This window comes from Mytilus edulis, chromosome 5, assembly GCF_963676685.1.
Source record: "Mytilus edulis chromosome 5, xbMytEdul2.2, whole genome shotgun sequence".
NCBI classification, from domain to species: Eukaryota; Metazoa; Mollusca; class Bivalvia; order Mytilida; family Mytilidae; genus Mytilus; species Mytilus edulis.
In genome coordinates, this window is record NC_092348.1 from 49,297,534 (window position 1) to 49,316,397 (window position 18,864).

Sequence of the window (18,864 nt, forward strand, 5' to 3'; positions counted from 1 at the left end):
CCATGTCGAACATGAACTTAACCATGACACTAATGAACCAAACCATGACACAGATATTTCAGTAATTTTGAATTGATTGCAAAAGTATGTATTTTTCAGAATAATTGACCGCAGTGTTATATCACGAAGATATATGTGATGTAACAGACTGTAAGAAAATAACTTTTTTTATGTACGATAAACCAATTAGCAAGTTTTAAATTTTGACATACGCAAGCTTTGTTCTGTGTTAAATCATTAACCATATGATACCACTTGTGATGTACTAACATATTTACTTTATACAAAGTTACTTACCAGCTTGAACTAATGATCAGAAGTTCCGTTTACAAAATATCCCAATGTTTACATTTTTGCATTGATTGTCATCAAAAAGACTTAACACCGCCATGTCAAACTTATCCAAACTATGACAAAATCACTGTACTAAACGCTCCTCGATATGACGACCTTACTACCCGTGTATTTGGGGAGATTAAACTCGCGATCTTAGACGACTTTTTACACTTCTGTCACCGCACTATCATGACTATTACAGTGGCGGATCTATAAATTTTCATAAGTTGGGGCACACTGGCTGCCTAGGAGGGGCCGCGCCCGTCTCGCTTCAGTGACTCCCTGTATAACCAATTTTTTTTTCTCAAAAGGGGGGACCCGGCCCCCCTAAATCCGCCTCTGTATTAACCACTATTACACAATGTAGATTAATATGTGACACTTTAATACACTATTATTTATCTTTATCTATATCGATTTTCAAATTATAATCAAATATATATATATATTATTGATATTATATTTAACCCCGCCACATTATTTATGTATGTCACAAGTCAGGAGCCTAATTCAGTGGTTGTCGTTTGTTTATGTACGTGTTACATATTTGTTTTTCGTTCAATTTTTTTATATATATAAGGCCGTTAGTTTTCTCGTTTGAATTGTTTTACATTGTCTTATCTATGCGGTATAGGCTTTGCTCATTGTTGAAGGCCGTACATCGACCTGTAGTTGCTAATGTTTGTGTCATTTTGGTCTCTTGTAGTCAGTTGTCTAATTGGCAATCATACCACATCTTTTTTTTTTATATTTGCAAATATTTTCATTTGTTACAACTGACTTATCTATCAAATGTCAACAACTTTATCTACACAATGTAATGGAATATATCTTTCAATAATATATTATCTACTTTAAAAAGTCCATTTTATCAGAAAATTAGTTTATAAATATACAGAATAACAAAAAATTTACCACAAAATTACCAAAACAGTTAACTAAATTGTGTCCATCTGACATAGATGATGCCCACCCTTGCATATCATTTAAAAAGGGACATAACTGAAAAACGGTAAAAGTGACGTTACCCAAAATTGTTTTTATTCTGAATTTTATGGAAATGAGTAATGGATTTAAGTTTCATTAAATTTGGTAAAGGCAAACTAAAGTTAGAGAACCAACTGTGGTGGACAAGGGTATAACTTAAGATTCCCTCTGCTACGCAAAAAAATCCTTAATTAAAAATTGGGTAATAATCTAATTTGGCATTAAAATTAGAAAGATTATACTATAGAGAACATATGTACTAAGTTTCAAGTTGATTGGACTTCAATTTCATCAAAAACTACTTTGACCAAAAACTTTATCCAGTCAAGATCCTACTTCGTCAAAATTATCTCCCCATTTATACGCCAGTTCATTTTCACAAACGTAAAAATGGAAGCCATTGTAGCGATGACGCGCTACCAATTTTGCTCTTGGAAACCGATAAATTTATCCACATTGCACCAATACGATCCTTATATGTCAGTTATATTTTAAAAGACAAATGTATCAACTAGCTAATGAGCATCAGTTAATGATATTGTCTGCATTTATTCAACTTAAAACTATTGTCTGATCGGTTGTTAGGTGGAATTTTCGAAAAATCATTAAAGGGAAACTTCGCAAAAAAATCAAAAATTGATATTATGTCCATTCTGTATAAAAATGCTCAAATTTATAGATATTAAAGTTTTATTCCGCTAAATAAGAGATCACCATCGATTTTAAATTTTGAGTATCAGTTCTCTACTCTCCGCCATCTTGTCACCTTCTCCGATGAAAAATCCCGATATGTCAATAAACCACAAAGGAACAAAACTACAGTAAACGATGTAGTCGTAATTGCGTGTCGATATCTTGTCAATCGTACGGTTGTTTTATCTGACTGACTAACTTGATACGGAAAATGGTCTTATATTTTTAAATAACCATATAGTCTGTTATTTTTAAACTGATAATATTGTAATTAGTTAAAAAGTCAAAGTTCAAATCATAAAATGATAAATAAGTGTTCCGTGGAAATTGTTTTCGAAAATCTAATTCGTTCATAATTCTTTCAAGTAATAAACTTTATTTAAATAAATTCGGATCTTCCCTTATCTGATCACCAGCATGGCTAAAGGTATTACTCCCAAAGGTATTGGAAGGGGTGTAAGGTGACACGTCCAGGTATTCAATCGATTTCCTGTCCGGCGGGCTTGCAAGTTCATGCAGCGTTTCACTTCTGTAGGTATTGATCAGTGTACACGACCGTTACTTATAACTTTCCATTTTGAACTATCAGGTGCATGTATAATATACATTTTTGTCTTGCGTGTCCGAAAGTGATATAATATACTAGTCATTACTGAACTCATACGCTTGTTTATAAATAACATTTCTGGTGTAAAGAATATTATTTATAAAAAAAAATAATACAAAAAAAAATAATTGAAGAAATACAAATCTATTTACATATTTTTCCAAGGGTTAATTTGGGAAAATGTAATATATACTCGTTGTCAATAGTTTAGGACAGATTGGAACATACCAGAATTATTGATCTAAAAAAATGTGCGCACTTGTCGACGATCGTGTATACATACGCCTGGTAGAAAGTTACGGAACTATAGTCAGTAGCGCAATTTAAAATATGTATACATGTATACATTGAACATAAGAAAGAAACATACATTTTGTGTAAATTGTGGTAAAAGTTTTGTAAATAGACTAGTCCATGTATGCCAACAGTATGTAATCAACGAATTCGATAGACTATTGTATACCAAAAGAAGAAGAAGAAAAAAAAGAAACAATTTGATTTAAATACAGGTCAATTTATAACTTGCTTTGGTTCATCGAAGTTAAGAACATAGTAAACTCACAGATTTATATATCAATTAAATTGTTCTCGAATAAAGGACGAAATTCGTCATCATCACAATTGTTCCAACATTCATGTAAAATATATGCAACTGGACGTACACTAATTATCCCCAAGGAATGTGAATATTTTCTAGGAAAACTATTGAGTATCAATTTCGGGATTTATTTTCTTTCTTGATATTCAATGACAGCAATTTAAAGAATAAACTGCTTGTCGGATATTTGTCCGCTTTAGGGGTATTCTTGAAAGTTGAACAGACTTATAATAACATTCAAAAATAGGGAAAGATAACATTAAATTCGTTGTCTTTTAATTTTAAACATCGTTGGTCAAATAGTTATTTAAGTATATATATACGTTGGGAGACGACGATTATTATAGTTGTCTCAGATTTTAATAAGGACGTTCCCCATTATGAATAAATTTGGTTGACGTTTATCACACTTGAAAAGAATATCTATTCGTAATTTTTCGATTCCATTACAAAAATATTTTTTTCTTTATTCGTACATATTATATTCCGCTTCGGTAGAGTTATCTTCAGATAGTTTCATATATTAATTAATACATGGCTTTCAAGTCTAAATGTAAGTGTTCTCGTACATTTTTTCGCCTAATAAAGACAAATAAAAATGATTTAGTAAAGCTATTTCTAATTTCTAAGTCCCCCCTTTTTATGAGACATAAATCAAGGACAAGACTTGTATATCATTTCATTCTGACATATGAATTAAGTTTCCCGTCTTTAACCGAAAATTGTGTATTTCTTAGTAAATTAACTTATTTGAATTCAAATAAATAATAGCACCAAATATAATTAAATAATTCCACGGCGACCAATTTTTATTTGTCACCAACTTGAATATGTATTTTTAATGTGTGTATTAAATGCTACCACTGATCCGAATAGACAGTCACACCTGGCAAAGTGTGCCCTAGAGGCGTGGTTAAATACCGAAGTGCAAACAACAATTTACCTTTCAACAAGCCATCTACGAGTATTGCCACAGAACCGTGAATACACACATCGTATAAACCTAGCCATAGCAGAGATAGTAAAAGGTCAATAATAGTACACCAACATATTGTCTTTACAGATTATTGTACTTAAATTTGTTCACCTTATCAGTCCGGAAATGCATTTATTAAAAATAAATTTATAACTTTTTGTGTTGTCTACAAAAATAATTCGAATATATACGTTTAACATAGATAATTTATCTCACGAATGAGTACAATTGAACGTCTGTGCGTTTTATCTTCTTATTATCGGATGGTTATTAGATAAAGCATAAGTCATCGGCGCGCTTACGATTACGTTAAAATATGATTAAAAACCAAGACTTTTAATGATTGTATTTTAAATCCCGGCATGCAAAAATCAGGAGAAAACGTCACGACCTACAGGAAGTAGTTGATATTTTTTCATTAATTATTAAATTTCTCCTTTATTACTGCAAATATAGCGATAAAACTTTGTGAATATATATATTATGTCATAATGAACATATTTAAACCATAAGTAAAAAATCGTGAATTTTCCCTTTAATTAAAAAAAAACTAATTAAATATTTCGTGGAAGGGCAGACTAGATTTTTTTAGTGGTTGATGACTATAAACCCTAGTTATCACACACAAAAAATTAGAATTTTTCGAAGATATGCATTTTCATCATCCAACTTGTAAGACTGTCGTCAACTCAAGTACTTTCAGTAAAAAAATAGCTATTCGAACACACCTTCCCTGTTTTTGTGACTCATTAGATAGGTATTTCACTTGACCCATATATTTCATCTTTTAGTACTGTTATTTTTTTGTGTTATAAAGTCAACCTGTAGCTTTAATATATAACCAGGTGCTCCGCAGGGCGCAGCTTTATACGACCGCAGAGGTCGAACCCTGAACAACTGGGGCAAGTATGGACAAAACATTCAAGCGTGATACAGCTCTGAATTTGGATTGTGATCAAATTTTTGACATTACACAAAACAAATGTCAAGATTTTACAAATCAATTAAAGATTTCTTCTTCAAACTTTTTAAATCTAAAATTAAATAGTTGACACAGCATAGGTTTCTGACACAGAATGAATGTGGTCTAATGAACTTAAAAGTGTTTTTTTGCCTTTGAGCAATTCACTATGCTGTTGAATATTAATCCTCTCAAAAAAATGTTTGAAGAAATTTTCTTTTTATAATGAGAAAAATTTACCCCCCCCCCCCTTTTTTCACATCCCCGTTTCCCTTTTTCCAAAACTGATATCAATTCAAATTTCTAATGGAGTTTGCAACAATAACTACTCTTTTTAATACATCATAAAATATTAAAATGTAAAATAAAGTGCTTGTTATCACTGAATGGTCATGATGGTAAAGATTGGTTGGTAGTAAAAGTGAATATACATTGTTTATTGTATAAAACAATAAAAAAAAACTTCATCAGCAACATTTTATATTGGCAAATTTCCAATGAAGTTATTTACATAAAGTTATTGGCAAATAAAAATAGAAAATGACATCATAGTCATGTCTGGCAAATGTCCAACATACATTATCTAAAAACATTTTAGATAAGATAAGGAAAAAAGCTTCATCAGCAACATGTTATATTGGCAAATTTCCAATGAAGTTATTTACATAAAGTTATTGGCAAATAAAAATAGAAAATGACATCATAGTCATGTCTGGCAAATTTCCAACATATATTATCAACTACTATTCTATATAAAGAAAGATAACTCCAATTGAAAATTAATTGCTATTGCACAATATTGTGCAATTAGACAATTCTTGCTATTGTGCAATACTGTGCAATTGAAAATTTCTTGCTATTGCACAAGACTTGATATGGAATCCTGATTTGGACCAACTTGAAAACTGGGCCCATAATCAAGAATCAAAGAACATATTTAGATAAAGCATATCAAATAAGCCCAAGAATTTAATTTTTGTTAAAATCAAACTTAGTTTAATTTTGGACCCTTTGGACCTTAATGTAGACCAATTTGAAAACTGGACCAAAAATTAAGAATCTACATACACAGTTAGATTTGGCATATCAAAGAACCCATTTATTCAATTTTTGATGAAATAAAACAAAGTTTAATTTTGGACCCCCATTTGGACCAACTTGAAAACTAGGCCAATAATTAAAAATCTAAGTACATTTTTAAATTCAGCATATCAAAGAACCCCAAGGATTCAATTTTTGTTAAAATCAAACTAAGTTTAATTTTGGACCCTTTGGACCTTAATGTAGACCAATTTGAAAACGGGACCAAAAATTAAGAATCTACATACATAGTTAGATTTGGCATATCAAAGAACCCCAATTATTCAATTTTTGATGAAATCACACAAAGTTCAATTTTGGACCCTTTGGGCCCCTTTTTCCTAAACTTATAGGACCAAAACTCCCAAAATCAATCCCAACCTTCCTTTTGTGGTCATAAACCTTGTGTTTAAATTTCATAGATTTCTTTTTACTTATACTAAAGTTATGGTGCAAAAACCAAAAATAATGCTTATTTGGGCCCCTTTTTGACCCCTAATTCATAAACTGTTGTGACCTCAACTCCAACCAGGTGCTCCGCAGGGCGCAGCTTTATACGACCGCAGAGGTCGAACCCTGAACAGTTGGGGTAAGTATGGACAAAACATTCAAGCGTGATACAGCTCTGAATTTGGATTGTGATCAAATTTTTGACATAACATGGGTTTTTTTTTACACAAAACAAATGTCAAGATTTTACAAATCAATTAAAGATTTCTTCTTCAAACTTTTTTAATCTAAAATTAAATAGTTGACACAGCATAGGTTTCTGACACAGAATGAATGTGGTCTAATGAACTTAAAAGGTTTTTTTTTGCCTTTGAGCAATTCACTATGCTGTTGAATATTAATCCTCTCAAAAAAATGTTTGAAGAAATTTTCTTTTTATTTATGAAATCTGAAATGAGAAAAAATTACCCCCCCCCCCCCCCCCCCCACCCCACACCTTTTTTTTCACATCCCTGTTTCCCTTTTTCCAAAACTGATATCAATTCAAATTTCTAATGGAGTTTGCAACAATAACTACTCTTTAAAATACATCATAAAATATTAAAATGTAAAATAAAGTGCTTGTTATCACTGAATGGTCATGATGGTAAAGATTGGTTGGTAGTAAAAGTGAATATACATTGTTTATTGTATAAAACAATAAAAAAAACTTCATCAGCAACATTTTATATTGGCAAATTTCCAATGAAGTTATTTACATAAAGTTATTGGCAAATAAAAAGAGAAAATGACATCATAGTCATGTCTGGCAAATGTCCAACATACATTATCTAAAAACATTTTAGATAAGATAAGGAAAAAAAGCTTCATCAGCAACATTTTATATTGGCAAATTTCCAATGAAGTTATTTACATAAAGTTATTGGCAAATAAAAATAGAAAATGACACCATAGTCATGTCTGGCAAATTTTCAACATAATATTATCAACTACTATTCTATACAAAGAAAGATAACTCCAATTGAAAATTAATTGCTATTGCACAATATTGTGCAATTAGATATTTCTTGCTATTGTGCAATACTGTGCAATTGAAAATTTCTTGCTATTGCACAATACTTGATATGGAATCCTGATTTGGACCAACTTGAAAACTGGGCCCATAATCAAAAATCAAAGTACATATTTAGATAAAGCATATCAAATAAGCCCAAGAATTTAATTTTTGTTAAAATCAAACTTGGTTTAATTTTGGACCCTTTGGACCTTAATGTAGACCAATTTGAAAACTGGACCAAAAATTAAGAATCTACATACACAGTTAGATTTGGAATATCAAAGAAGTTGAAAGAACCCATTTATTCAATTTTTGATGAAATCAAACAAAGTTTAATTTTGGACCCCCATTTGGACCAACTTGAAAACTAGGCCAATAATTAAAAATCTAAGTACATTTTTAAATTCAGCATATCAAAGAACCCCAAGGATTCAATTTTTGTTAAAATCAAACTAAGTTTAATTTTGGACCCTTTGGACCTTAATGTAGACCAATTTGAAAACGGGACCAAAAATTAAGAATCTACATACATAGTTAGATTCGGCATATCAAAGAACCCCAATTATTCAATTTTTGATGAAATTACACAAAGTTCAATTTTGGATCCTTTGGGCCCTTTATTCCTAAACTGTTAGGACCAAAACTCCCAAAATCAAACCCAACCTTCCTTTTATGGTCATAAACCTTGTGTTTAAATTTCATAGATTTCTATTTACTTATACCAAAGTTATTGTGCGAAAACCAAGAATAATGCTTATTTGGCCCTTAATTCCTAAACTGTTGGAACCAAAACTCCCAAAATCAATCCCAACCTTCCTTTTGTGGTCATAAACCTTGTGTCAAAATTTCATAGATTTCTATTCACTTCAACTAAAGTTATAGTGCGAAAACCAAGAAAATGCTTATTTGGGCCCTTTTTGGCCCCTAATTCCTAAAATGTTGGGACCAAAACTCCCAAAATCAATCCCAACCTTCCTTTTGTGGTCATATACCTTGTGTTAAAATTTCATTGATTTCTATTCACTTTTGATTCACTTTTACTAAAGTTAGAGTGCGAAAACTAAAAGTATTCGGACGACGACGACGCCAACGTGATAGCAATATACGACCAAAAAATTAAAATTTTTGCGGTCGTATAAAAATCAAACCCAACCTTCCTTTTATGGTCATTAACATTGTGTTTAAATTTCATAGATTTCTATTTACTTATACCAAAGTTATTGTGCGAAAACCAAGAATAATGCTTATTTGGGCCCTTTTTTGGCCCTTAATTCCTAAACAGTTGGAACCAAAACTCCCAAAATCAATCCCAACCTTCCTTTTGTGGTCATAAACCTTGTGTCAAAATTTCATAGATTTCTATTCACTTAAACTAAAGTTATAGTGCGAAAACCAAGAAAATGCTTATTTGGGCCCTTTTTGGCCCCTAATTCCTAAAATGTTGGGACCAAAACTCCCAAAATCAATCCCAACCTTCCTTTTGTGGTCATATACCTTGTGTTAAAATTTCATTGATTTCTATTCACTTTTGATTCACTTTTACAAAAGTTAGAGTGCGAAAACTAAAAGTATTAGGACGACGACGACGACGACGCCAACGTGATAGCAATATACGACCAAAAAATTAAAATTTTTGCGGTCGTATAAAAATCAATACCAACCTTCCTTTTGTGGTCATAAACCTTGTGTTAAAATTTCATTGATTTCTATTTACTTATACTAAAGTTATTGTGCGAAAACCAAGAATAATGCTTATTTGGCCCTTAATTCCTAAACTGTTGGAACCCAAACTCCCAAAATCAATAGAATCTGAAGCGAGATGTATGAAATATTCTTACTTTGAACGATATCAAGACAAAATACTCAACTCAAACACGCCCTAACATATAAAGGTGCACTCAATTTTCTCTTTTCGATACAATTGTTACCTATTTTTTGGAATTTTTTATTCAGTCACATAATGGAAGGGCAGACACGAAAATTACTGAACTAATGGATTGATATCTTTTCCGTCCGTGGTAATTTTTTTCAAAAAAATCGGAGGTTATGCATTTTTGTCATTCAACTTGAAAGATACCCATGTCGTCGACTTGATATCTAATTGTTCTGCTTAACTATGTACTAGATAAATTGAAAACTTATGCAAATGGTGTTTTTGAAATAAAATACCTCGTAATTGAGAAGAAAATTGCAGTTTTGTTTGTTTCTATTAACTTTTTAAAAATTTGTCACTATAGTAAACAATACAGTAAACATTTATCGCCTTCTCTAATAGAGAGCTTCGATTTTTTTGTTCTATTTCAACCTGGTTTCCGACTGTTTATCCTGAAACTCCCACTTTCATTTTCTATGTTCAGTGGACCGTAAAATTGGGGTCAAAAGTCTAATTTGGCTTTAAAATTAGAAAGATGATATCATAAGCAACAAGTGTACCAAGTTTCAAGTTGATTGGACTTCAGCTTCATCGAAAACTACCTTCACCAAAAACTTCAACCTGAACGGACGCATAGACGAAGTACAGACCAGAAGACATAACGCCCCTCTACTATCGTAGGTGGGGCATAAAAATAAAGGCTGTAATAAGGGCTAAATCTTATTTTAAGAACTCGTCTTGTATTGCTGACTGACTTTCAGATGAAGTATAGCAATTGTGTCCCCATTTTGTAGTGTAAATGTAGACTTGGTCTCGTTGAACCATACACCATTCATTCTTTTTCCTAGATTGGCCAATGACAAGATATAATTCACAACTATTAGAAAGAAATTGCTTGCACGTCAGCAGCAAATAAAGTAAATGGGGAACGGGTCCCCTTAATATACCAATATCAGGAGGCAGAACTCAAAATCAGTCAATGATGCTAGTAAAACTTAATTCTAATTTGCAGATGCACAAGCATTTAGGTCAACTTAAGTTGGAGAAAAGCAATGAATGAATCAACATCTTTGCCATTTGTAAACAAGTAACGCCACCCAATTTAAATTGTTTTGTTGTATCCATCTGATAAATCTTGCCTTTTTTCCATTCACAAATTAGACCTAGTTCTGGTCTTTGACTATGATATATGGGCTTTGCTCATTGTTGAAGGTCAAACGGTGACCATTTGATTTTTGTGTCATTCAATCTCTTGTAGAGGGTTCTCATTGGCAATCAAACATAAAAAAAACTGGAATGTCTTTTCACGTTTAACCGCAATTCTTAGCAATTAAGGCAGCAACCATTTGATTTTCTGGGGGGGGGGCTATGGTTTTTTTTGGAAAAAAAAGTTTGTTTCCAGGTTTTGGTGAAAAAAATAATTTGCTTTGGACCCTGAGTAAAAAAAAATTGTTTGTTTCACCCTCAGCTGCCACTATATGTAATGCTAAAATTGAAAGAAAAAAATTGTCTTCGGTTTGTCGCTAAAAAAATAGATTGTTCTTCGCCGAAGGCGAAAAAAAAAGTTTGCACAGAAAAAAAAACCATAGCCCCCCCCCAGAAAATCAAATGGTTGCTGCCTAAGCTTGTTTAATTGCTTTACAGCTTATAATGTTTTTTTCTACAAACTCACAGAATCAAACTGAAATGTAAAAATAATTGAGCTTTAAGAGTGAAGGCGGTCCATGCGACAAAAATAATGCTCCTGCTAGCATATACATGTGATAAAACAAAAATTTAACTTGATCCATGTCAAGGGGTTATAAGCATTTTGTTACAAGTTTCACCACATTTGAGACATAGACGAGAATAAAACTAAATGCCCCATCTGCTACAGTCGAATCATAGAAAGGAAATTTACCAAAAAGGCCCTGAAAAAGTAAACTTGATAGCAACCAATCTTTTGTTAGATGTTTCTATAAAACAGACTTTGCAAGAAAAGGATGACAACTCCATTTTTTACAAGATTAATTTAACAATGGCATCATAAAATCGAAATGCATAAAAAAGTTTATTTAATCATCAATATATACTAAATCCTATCCATGAATTGTCCACACATTCAATTCTTGCACCTTGCAAATTTCTATATCAGTGGCCCTCTACCACATCTTCCTTTATACATTTCACTGGTAAATTTCTGGGACAATTATGGATAGGATTTTGTCTATATTGATGATTAAATAAACTTTTTTTATGCATCTTAAAAGTAGACTAGTGATAAACCTTGAAATATTTATTTTAGACATGGCAAGTGAATGGACCTTGGCCTCAAAATATTGTCTTAAGAACACGGATGCCATATCCACAATGTCATGGCATTAAAATTAGAAAGATTATATCATAAAGAACGTGTGTACTAAGTTTCAGGTTGATTGGACTTCATGGAAAACTGTCTTGACCAAAACCTTTACCCTGAAGCACAGACTAGAAAACAATGCCCATAAACATGTTAGTACTGCAATGTTATACAAGATCGTTCACCACAAGAAAAGCAATACTTCGGTTTCTGATTCCATCTCAAAGACAAAATCAGATAAAACGGTAGAGTCCCATGCCTTACACCTGGCAATACAAATAACAATAGTTTTTTAAAGACTTTATATAATTTACTTCTTCTGAAGACTGCTATCAATTTAAATACATGAAATTAATGCTGTTTTTTTAACATTTTTAATAAATTTTATGATTGGATACACGATTTACTTTGCTCCAATGTTCAAACAATAATTGTTGTAACTTTTTTTCTGTTACAAAGTGCACAATGCAATGGTATAAAATGAGAAGTTTTCATATTTAAAAACAAATGGAATTTTCAAGACAACAAATGACACATAGTTACAAATCATAGAGATTTATATACACCACAAGTTTGGTGTCAATACACATGATTTTAAGTTTGTTTTTTCCACTTCCATAAACAGTCTATCGGCTGTTGCAAGGTTTGGCACTGATCTGCAAGAAAGGAAAAAAAGACAAATTAAATAATGTTAAAACAATGAAAATTTCGGACTTGATATGAATAACTCTATTTCTCTACACTTGGAACTTTTGCTTGAAGTGATGTTGATAGAAACTTCATAAATTATATCTTGATTGTCTGACTGAAAAATACACAATGAAACCTTATTATCTTATTAGTTCACCCTCACAAAAATTATTTTTTGCATTTGATGAAATTTTGCTTTAATCCTACTTGTATCTTGGGAACAGAAAATTTCCAATATCATCTTTGCCGAAAGAGTTCATCGATTCAATGATACTATAGCAACTTTGCAATAATTTCAAACAATTTATTGAAGAATTTGAATTCTGGTCCTTGAAAGTTTTAAACAATGAGAATAGTCAAGGTTTCAGACTATATATATAGCTATCAAAGCTTAGTGCTAAATGTATCAAATAAAAATCACCCTTGCTTGATAAAACTGATTTCATTTCCAAAAATAAAGTACAAAAGATGGCCAATGCCAGACAAACATCAAAGCTTTTTCAAAAAGAAAATGTATTCAATAGAGTGTGCTCACCCAAAATGAGCAGAGAAAAAGTTGTTAAAATGAAATTTAGGATCTTGCGCCAGTTAAAACTTCTTACCATTTTAGAGCAGCAAGACATTTCAATCACACTTCCTTTGATAATTAATTTCATCCTTATACATACGAGGTTTCACTGTAAAATGTTAATTTCTCCTACTTAATTGTCAGAGAAGCAAGTCATAACCTTAATTATGTGCAAACTTACAAAAATTATTGTATTATGGTGGGAGAATTAGTTTCACTTATTTATTATCCAAGAATAAAACTTATCTATAAAATGTTTACATTATTTGTCAAACTTCTTGTGTATCATCACAACAGACTTTTACCCAATTAAACCAAATGAACAGGAGCTGGGAGTTAACTTTAATGCGATAGAATTTCTGAAGTGTAAACAGCCAAGTTTTATTCAGTCAAGTCCACACATCTAAATTAACATAACCTTTACCCATCACTCTGTACATTTATTGAGGTGTTGCTGTTAAGCTTATACATAAAGAAAGCTTTCCACCTCATGCCCTGTTCTTGCTCTGTCCTCTGCAACAGGCATTTACTCCTTTAGGAGAGCACCTAAATAATAGGAATTTATCGTTTATTTTGTCTGCCATCAAATCCATTCACAAGCTGCCAAGTCAATTATATTCTTTTGCTTTTATGTTACATTTTTTCACAAATTACTAGTTTGCATTTGGGATTTTTTTAAATACAATTTAACTGTATGTCACAAAAAAATCTCAAATGAAAACTAATTATGGTGACCAAATATCAAAACATATGCAAATGCACAATTAATTAACACATTTAACAAGGACGATGGAAAAAATATTAAACCCAAACATTTGTGTTTCATGAGAAAACATGGTTCAAATGTATTTTTTTATATTATTTTAAGATTCTTAGTATGAATATAACCAGGAGAATTTGCTTTAATCATTTCTGGATTTAAACTTATTGGCAGAATGTTAATGTTGGGAAAAAAACTAATTTTTTACCTGTCTGCCATCAATTTCGTGTTGTTGTTGGTGTAATACTTCATCCACACATTTTGGATCTCTGAATGTCACAAAACCAAAACCTCTGGACCTTCCAGTTTCTCTGTCCATGATAACAACAGCATCTGAGAGCTGTCCATACTGACTGAAGTAGTTCCATAAGCTGTCTGCATAAAACAAAAAATAATTTGCAAAATTATGTTATAATACATGTGTCAGTTGATGCCACTTGTAAACTAAACATGAACAAGTGTTCCGAGTTTTGCATGGCAACACATAATCCCCTTCCTTATTGTACTTGATCAAATTACTTCCTGTAAACTTTATAACAAATAGTAAGTCATTATCTTCAAGCATGACAAAAGTGTAGAAAACCAATTATTTCAGTTTTCATTTAAATTCAAGGTACTCGGCACAAAATAGTAAAAAAAATAATCAAACTATATTATTTAGTCAATATATATTTGGCTATTTAGTGTTTCAATAAAATTTTGAGCTGATTTTTTTTTGTAGCAAATAACTAAGGTTATTAAAATTATAAATATTTAAAGTCAGTAATGCAAGTCGGAAAGCATTTTCCAGAATATTGTCCATTGTAATTCCGCCATCTTCGTTTCTATGAGGATCATTTGTTAACATATGACATTCGTCACTGAACGCAGTTTCCTGAAATGTTCCTTTCATTGATATGATAAGGTTTCCCGCGCTTTATGCAAATTTTATGAAATTGAACTCCACGGAAACACTTCCGGTAAAAACAATGGCTGATTCCACCATTCAAAATAGTCTATGAAAAGTGAAGGTCAGGATTATTACAGTGCGATCACTTAAAAGGTAGGTCAGTGGTGGTTTTTCTTTTTGCGATTTATGAATGGAATGTGAAAAACTATATCTCGAGTGAACGTGATTGATAGTTTAGATTAATTTATACCGATAACCGCTACAAATTTCAGCTGACAGCGATTATAATTTATAGGTTTCTCGTTTCTCGTGAAAATGCAGTTCAGACTGTTGCACAAACAATTTTAAAGAAAGCCTTACCGGACGAAATTACGACTGGACACAATTACGAACGATTTTTAATGTTTGCCCCCTTATATTATATTTATGCATGATAATTAATAAATGTTTCTATTAATTAAAAACCCACTACATTACTTGTGTTTTCACGAAAAAAAAGTTCATGCACACTTGGTTAATGTTGCAGACAATGAAAAATCAAGTTTCGTAAATGTCAAAATAATGACTCCCTCTCTTGGAAATTACATGAATAAAGCACACAAGCTAGTGCAAATTGCCTTCTTTTGTCATTATATAGATAGAAAATATCTCCTGTGTGATACCCTATATCTTGCCCAAATAATCCAAAAATGAACGTTTTCTCAGACTCGGGTGACCCTGAGCATTGTCAGAAGAAAATAGTATTTTTATTGAAAAGTCACGAAAAACTCCGAAAGTAAAGGTTAAATATAAATTAAAATCATAAATTTACCAACTAAAAAGAGAATTCAGTGCTTCTTAGACGAAGGAACTTGCATAAAAACAAAATATCCAAATTGTTTCCTTTTCAAAGAAAATTTTTTGTCAACTACTGCTGAAGAATTTGAAGTAAAATACCATATTACACTTCTTATTTTCTTAGGAAATGTGTTTAAGATAAGACTAATGTATGTTTCATAAATTTAGATCGTTGTCATTGATCTTTTTCAGCCAGATATATAAATATAGTGCCGTTCGTAATTGTGTCCATATTGGGCTTGCTAGACCCATAAAACCAGGTCATGAAAATCTTACCAAAGTATCCCAACGTAAATAGAAAATTATGTGGGTTATTCAAAATGTTGTTTCTACAAAGAAAAAAATTAAAGTTCAAAAATCGTTCGTAATTGTGTCCAGTGAGGCTATGTACATTGAAGCTACAGTAACATTTCATCAATGTTTAGTTTGGTTATTTTATCTTACCATTATCTGTATCCCAGCTAAGGTTTCCAACAAAAAATTTGCTGAAAAGAAAAGAGAATATCAAAATTTTGATACATAATTGCAAGAAATTAGCTATACGACTATGTTACACATTCGGGAGTCTACCCTTCTCTTTGGTGTGTTACGATTTGCGACATCTTCATACTAATTTACAGCTTAAATTTTTGCAAAGGACCCGTTCCAAATATAGATAAGACAATTATAATATACATTCACGTCTACAAAAACTCAAAATTAGTTGATTTAAACTTCCTTTCAAAATGATGGAATGAAAAAACACGCCACGCCGTAGACGCGGGTTTTTATCATGGTGAGAGTTCCTCCATCTTTAAATTTCAATCCATGGAGATCCCGGATGAGCACGTGGTTTATCTTTTAGTTTTAATTTCACGTTTAAATGCTGAATTAAAAATGTAATAATTGTTATAACCGTACGTATAAAATAAAATGGTTGACAATATTTAACTGTTCTTACCCAGGGTCATCTCTTCGGTCTCCCATTGTGTATTTAAGGTCTTTTTGTTTGTGCTGTAAAAAAGCGCTCCTTCTCCTTGTGCAAGTGCGTGGTAAAAGAAAGTTCGGAGGGCTTCGGTTAATCCCGTTGGATTTTTCTCTGAATAAAAGATAGATTCGCCACTTAATTATATCTCGACCCAAACATGCAAATAATCACAATTACTGAAATCTACTGTTTGAAAATGCCTGTACCAAGTCAGGAATATGACAGTTCTTGTCCATTCGTTTTTGATGCGTTTTGTTATTTGATTTTGCCATGTGATTATAAAACTTTCCGAATTGATTTTCCTCTGAGTTCAGCCTATTTTTGTGATTTTACTTTCTACTTCAAATCCAATTCAACTCAGTAATAATATACATTCCAGTACACATCCCCTGAACAAAAACCACCTATAGTATGATACATTCATGACATTGTGGCTTACCTTATAAATTTAACACTTTTAAAAATATAATGACTTGTAAGCTAGAGTATTTGAAAGCAGATGTACTTTTTGATTTTTTAATTTCACTGGATAATGGGTCGATAATAATTTTCACACTTTTGGACCACTCAAAGAAAAACTTAATTTGTATACTTCTGTATTTTGATTTAGGGACAATGCAATTATCCGATGATGAAAGTCGAGTATTGTACGATTTACTATTTGTACAATATTAACATTGGATAAATATTTTGGTGCCAGTGCATGTTTTGTTTTATACATTAATAAAGACTTGCCGCAAAGTATTCTCTTAGTAATTGGAATAACAAACTTTTATGGGTACAGATTGAGATACCGCGTGACATTTTATTATAAAATTATTTTTGTTAAATATTCCGATGATGTATTAAGTATCTTCATGTATACGTTGCAAGGAACAAATATATATCCAATATACTAGTACATATAGTAATATAGGCCTGGGTCTTCTGCCTTTTGGTATATGATAACTGTAGCAAATAGGTTATGCAGTGATTGCAGATGCTGTCGCTTGCTGATCATTTTTGCATTTTGAATTTCTCCATCTATCATAGTTTTCAAGGTAATAGGCTAAAATAAAGAATAATGGTAAAATTTATCTTTTTTAAAAGAGCAATAACTCCTAGAAGAAGGTGTCTGACAGTTTTGGGATATATGGAAAATTGGGAGAATAAAGTATCTTATTTCATAATATTCCAAAATAAATTTTGGTAATCGTTGTAAAATGAAGTCATGTCGAATCCAGTATGACCAGCCACCGAGTTACATAGTCAGAAGATGATTAAAATCCAAATACACCAATCGATTGATTGATATGATGTAGCCTAGCATCCTGGTCCAATCTTTATACTTCATCAATAGGGTACTTGGAGCGTTAGCAATCAGTGAGCCAAGACCTCAGGCTCAGTTATAGGTAGATACGTCCCGAGAAGGCCGACTACAAGCAAATTGCGCTCATGCAATCATAATCGACTAAAATTTTACGGGAAATATAATATAATATGAAAGGAGATATTTAATGTCTTACATTTTTTCTAAACAAACCAGTAAGATTTTTGTCTGGAGACGAACAGTTTTTCCCTGGTTGTGACTTGTTGAAGACTTTCCGCAAACTAAGTTCGTACATTTTCTCGTTCGTTGAAAGAGAGTCTGGATGGGGGGAAGGGGGAAGGTGTCTATTATTCTGTAAACATTTAATTTTCACCCCTTTTTTCTCTAATATTCTAAAAAATAACCCCTTTGTTCTCTAATCTTCAAAATCTTCAAAAAAATAACCTTTTTTTTCTTATCTTCATTTTTTTTGCCTGTTATTCTCTAATCTTCATTCAGTTTAATTCTTTAATCATTTAACCCCATCCAAACCCTCTTTAACAACTCGTGTCACCATGTTTATGCTAGTCTCAGTATAGTTATAAACCGATTTTTAAATGCACATGCACCTGTCAAAGGGGTTTAGTGGGGAGGCGAATCAATACATGACGTTCACTCTAGTGCTTTTCCTAGGAAATTTAGGCCACATAATAAACTGGGAGAAGCCCTTGATTTTACGAAACAACCCTGGCCTTTTTTAACCACTAGGACTGCTTTTATATTCTGGATGATGACAACCTGCCATAACAAGCTAAGAACAGCAGAAATTATCGAAATTTAGATTTAATGTGGTCCGAGTACACAGTTATTTCATAGCGCATTTCTTTTTATAGACTATAAAGGACTATA

General features: G+C 31.8%; 1 protein-coding gene across 1 annotated transcript; it reads right to left on the bottom strand.

The window, feature by feature from the left end:
• Nucleotides 1-12,313: 12,313 nt before the first annotated feature.
• On the bottom strand, nucleotides 12,314-16,778 carry LOC139523851 (DAZ-associated protein 1-like). Its single transcript, XM_071318193.1, has 4 exons — nucleotides 16,641-16,778; nucleotides 16,145-16,185; nucleotides 14,183-14,349; nucleotides 12,314-12,612 (listed from the first exon to the last, which is right to left on the bottom strand). The coding sequence occupies exons 1-4, from the start codon at nucleotides 16,664-16,666 to the stop codon at nucleotides 12,583-12,585; spliced, it is 264 nt and encodes an 87-aa protein (XP_071174294.1). The 5' UTR covers nucleotides 16,667-16,778; the 3' UTR covers nucleotides 12,314-12,582.
• Between the last annotated feature and the right edge of the window lie 2,086 nt (nucleotides 16,779-18,864).

What these genes read in the sequence shown, in the direction of transcription:
- LOC139523851 (XM_071318193.1), bottom strand. Translation starts at nt 16,666, where the DNA reads ATGGGAGACCGAAGAGATGACCCTGG. An exon ending in TAGCTGGGATACAGATAATG is followed by an intron (nt 14,350 to 16,144) that starts GTAAGATAAAAT and finishes TGTTTTATGCAG; the next exon opens with ACAGCTTATGGAACTACTTC. An exon ending in ACGAAATTGATGGCAGACAG is followed by an intron (nt 12,613 to 14,182) that starts GTAAAAAATTAG and finishes CCTTTCTTGCAG; the next exon opens with ATCAGTGCCAAACCTTGCAA.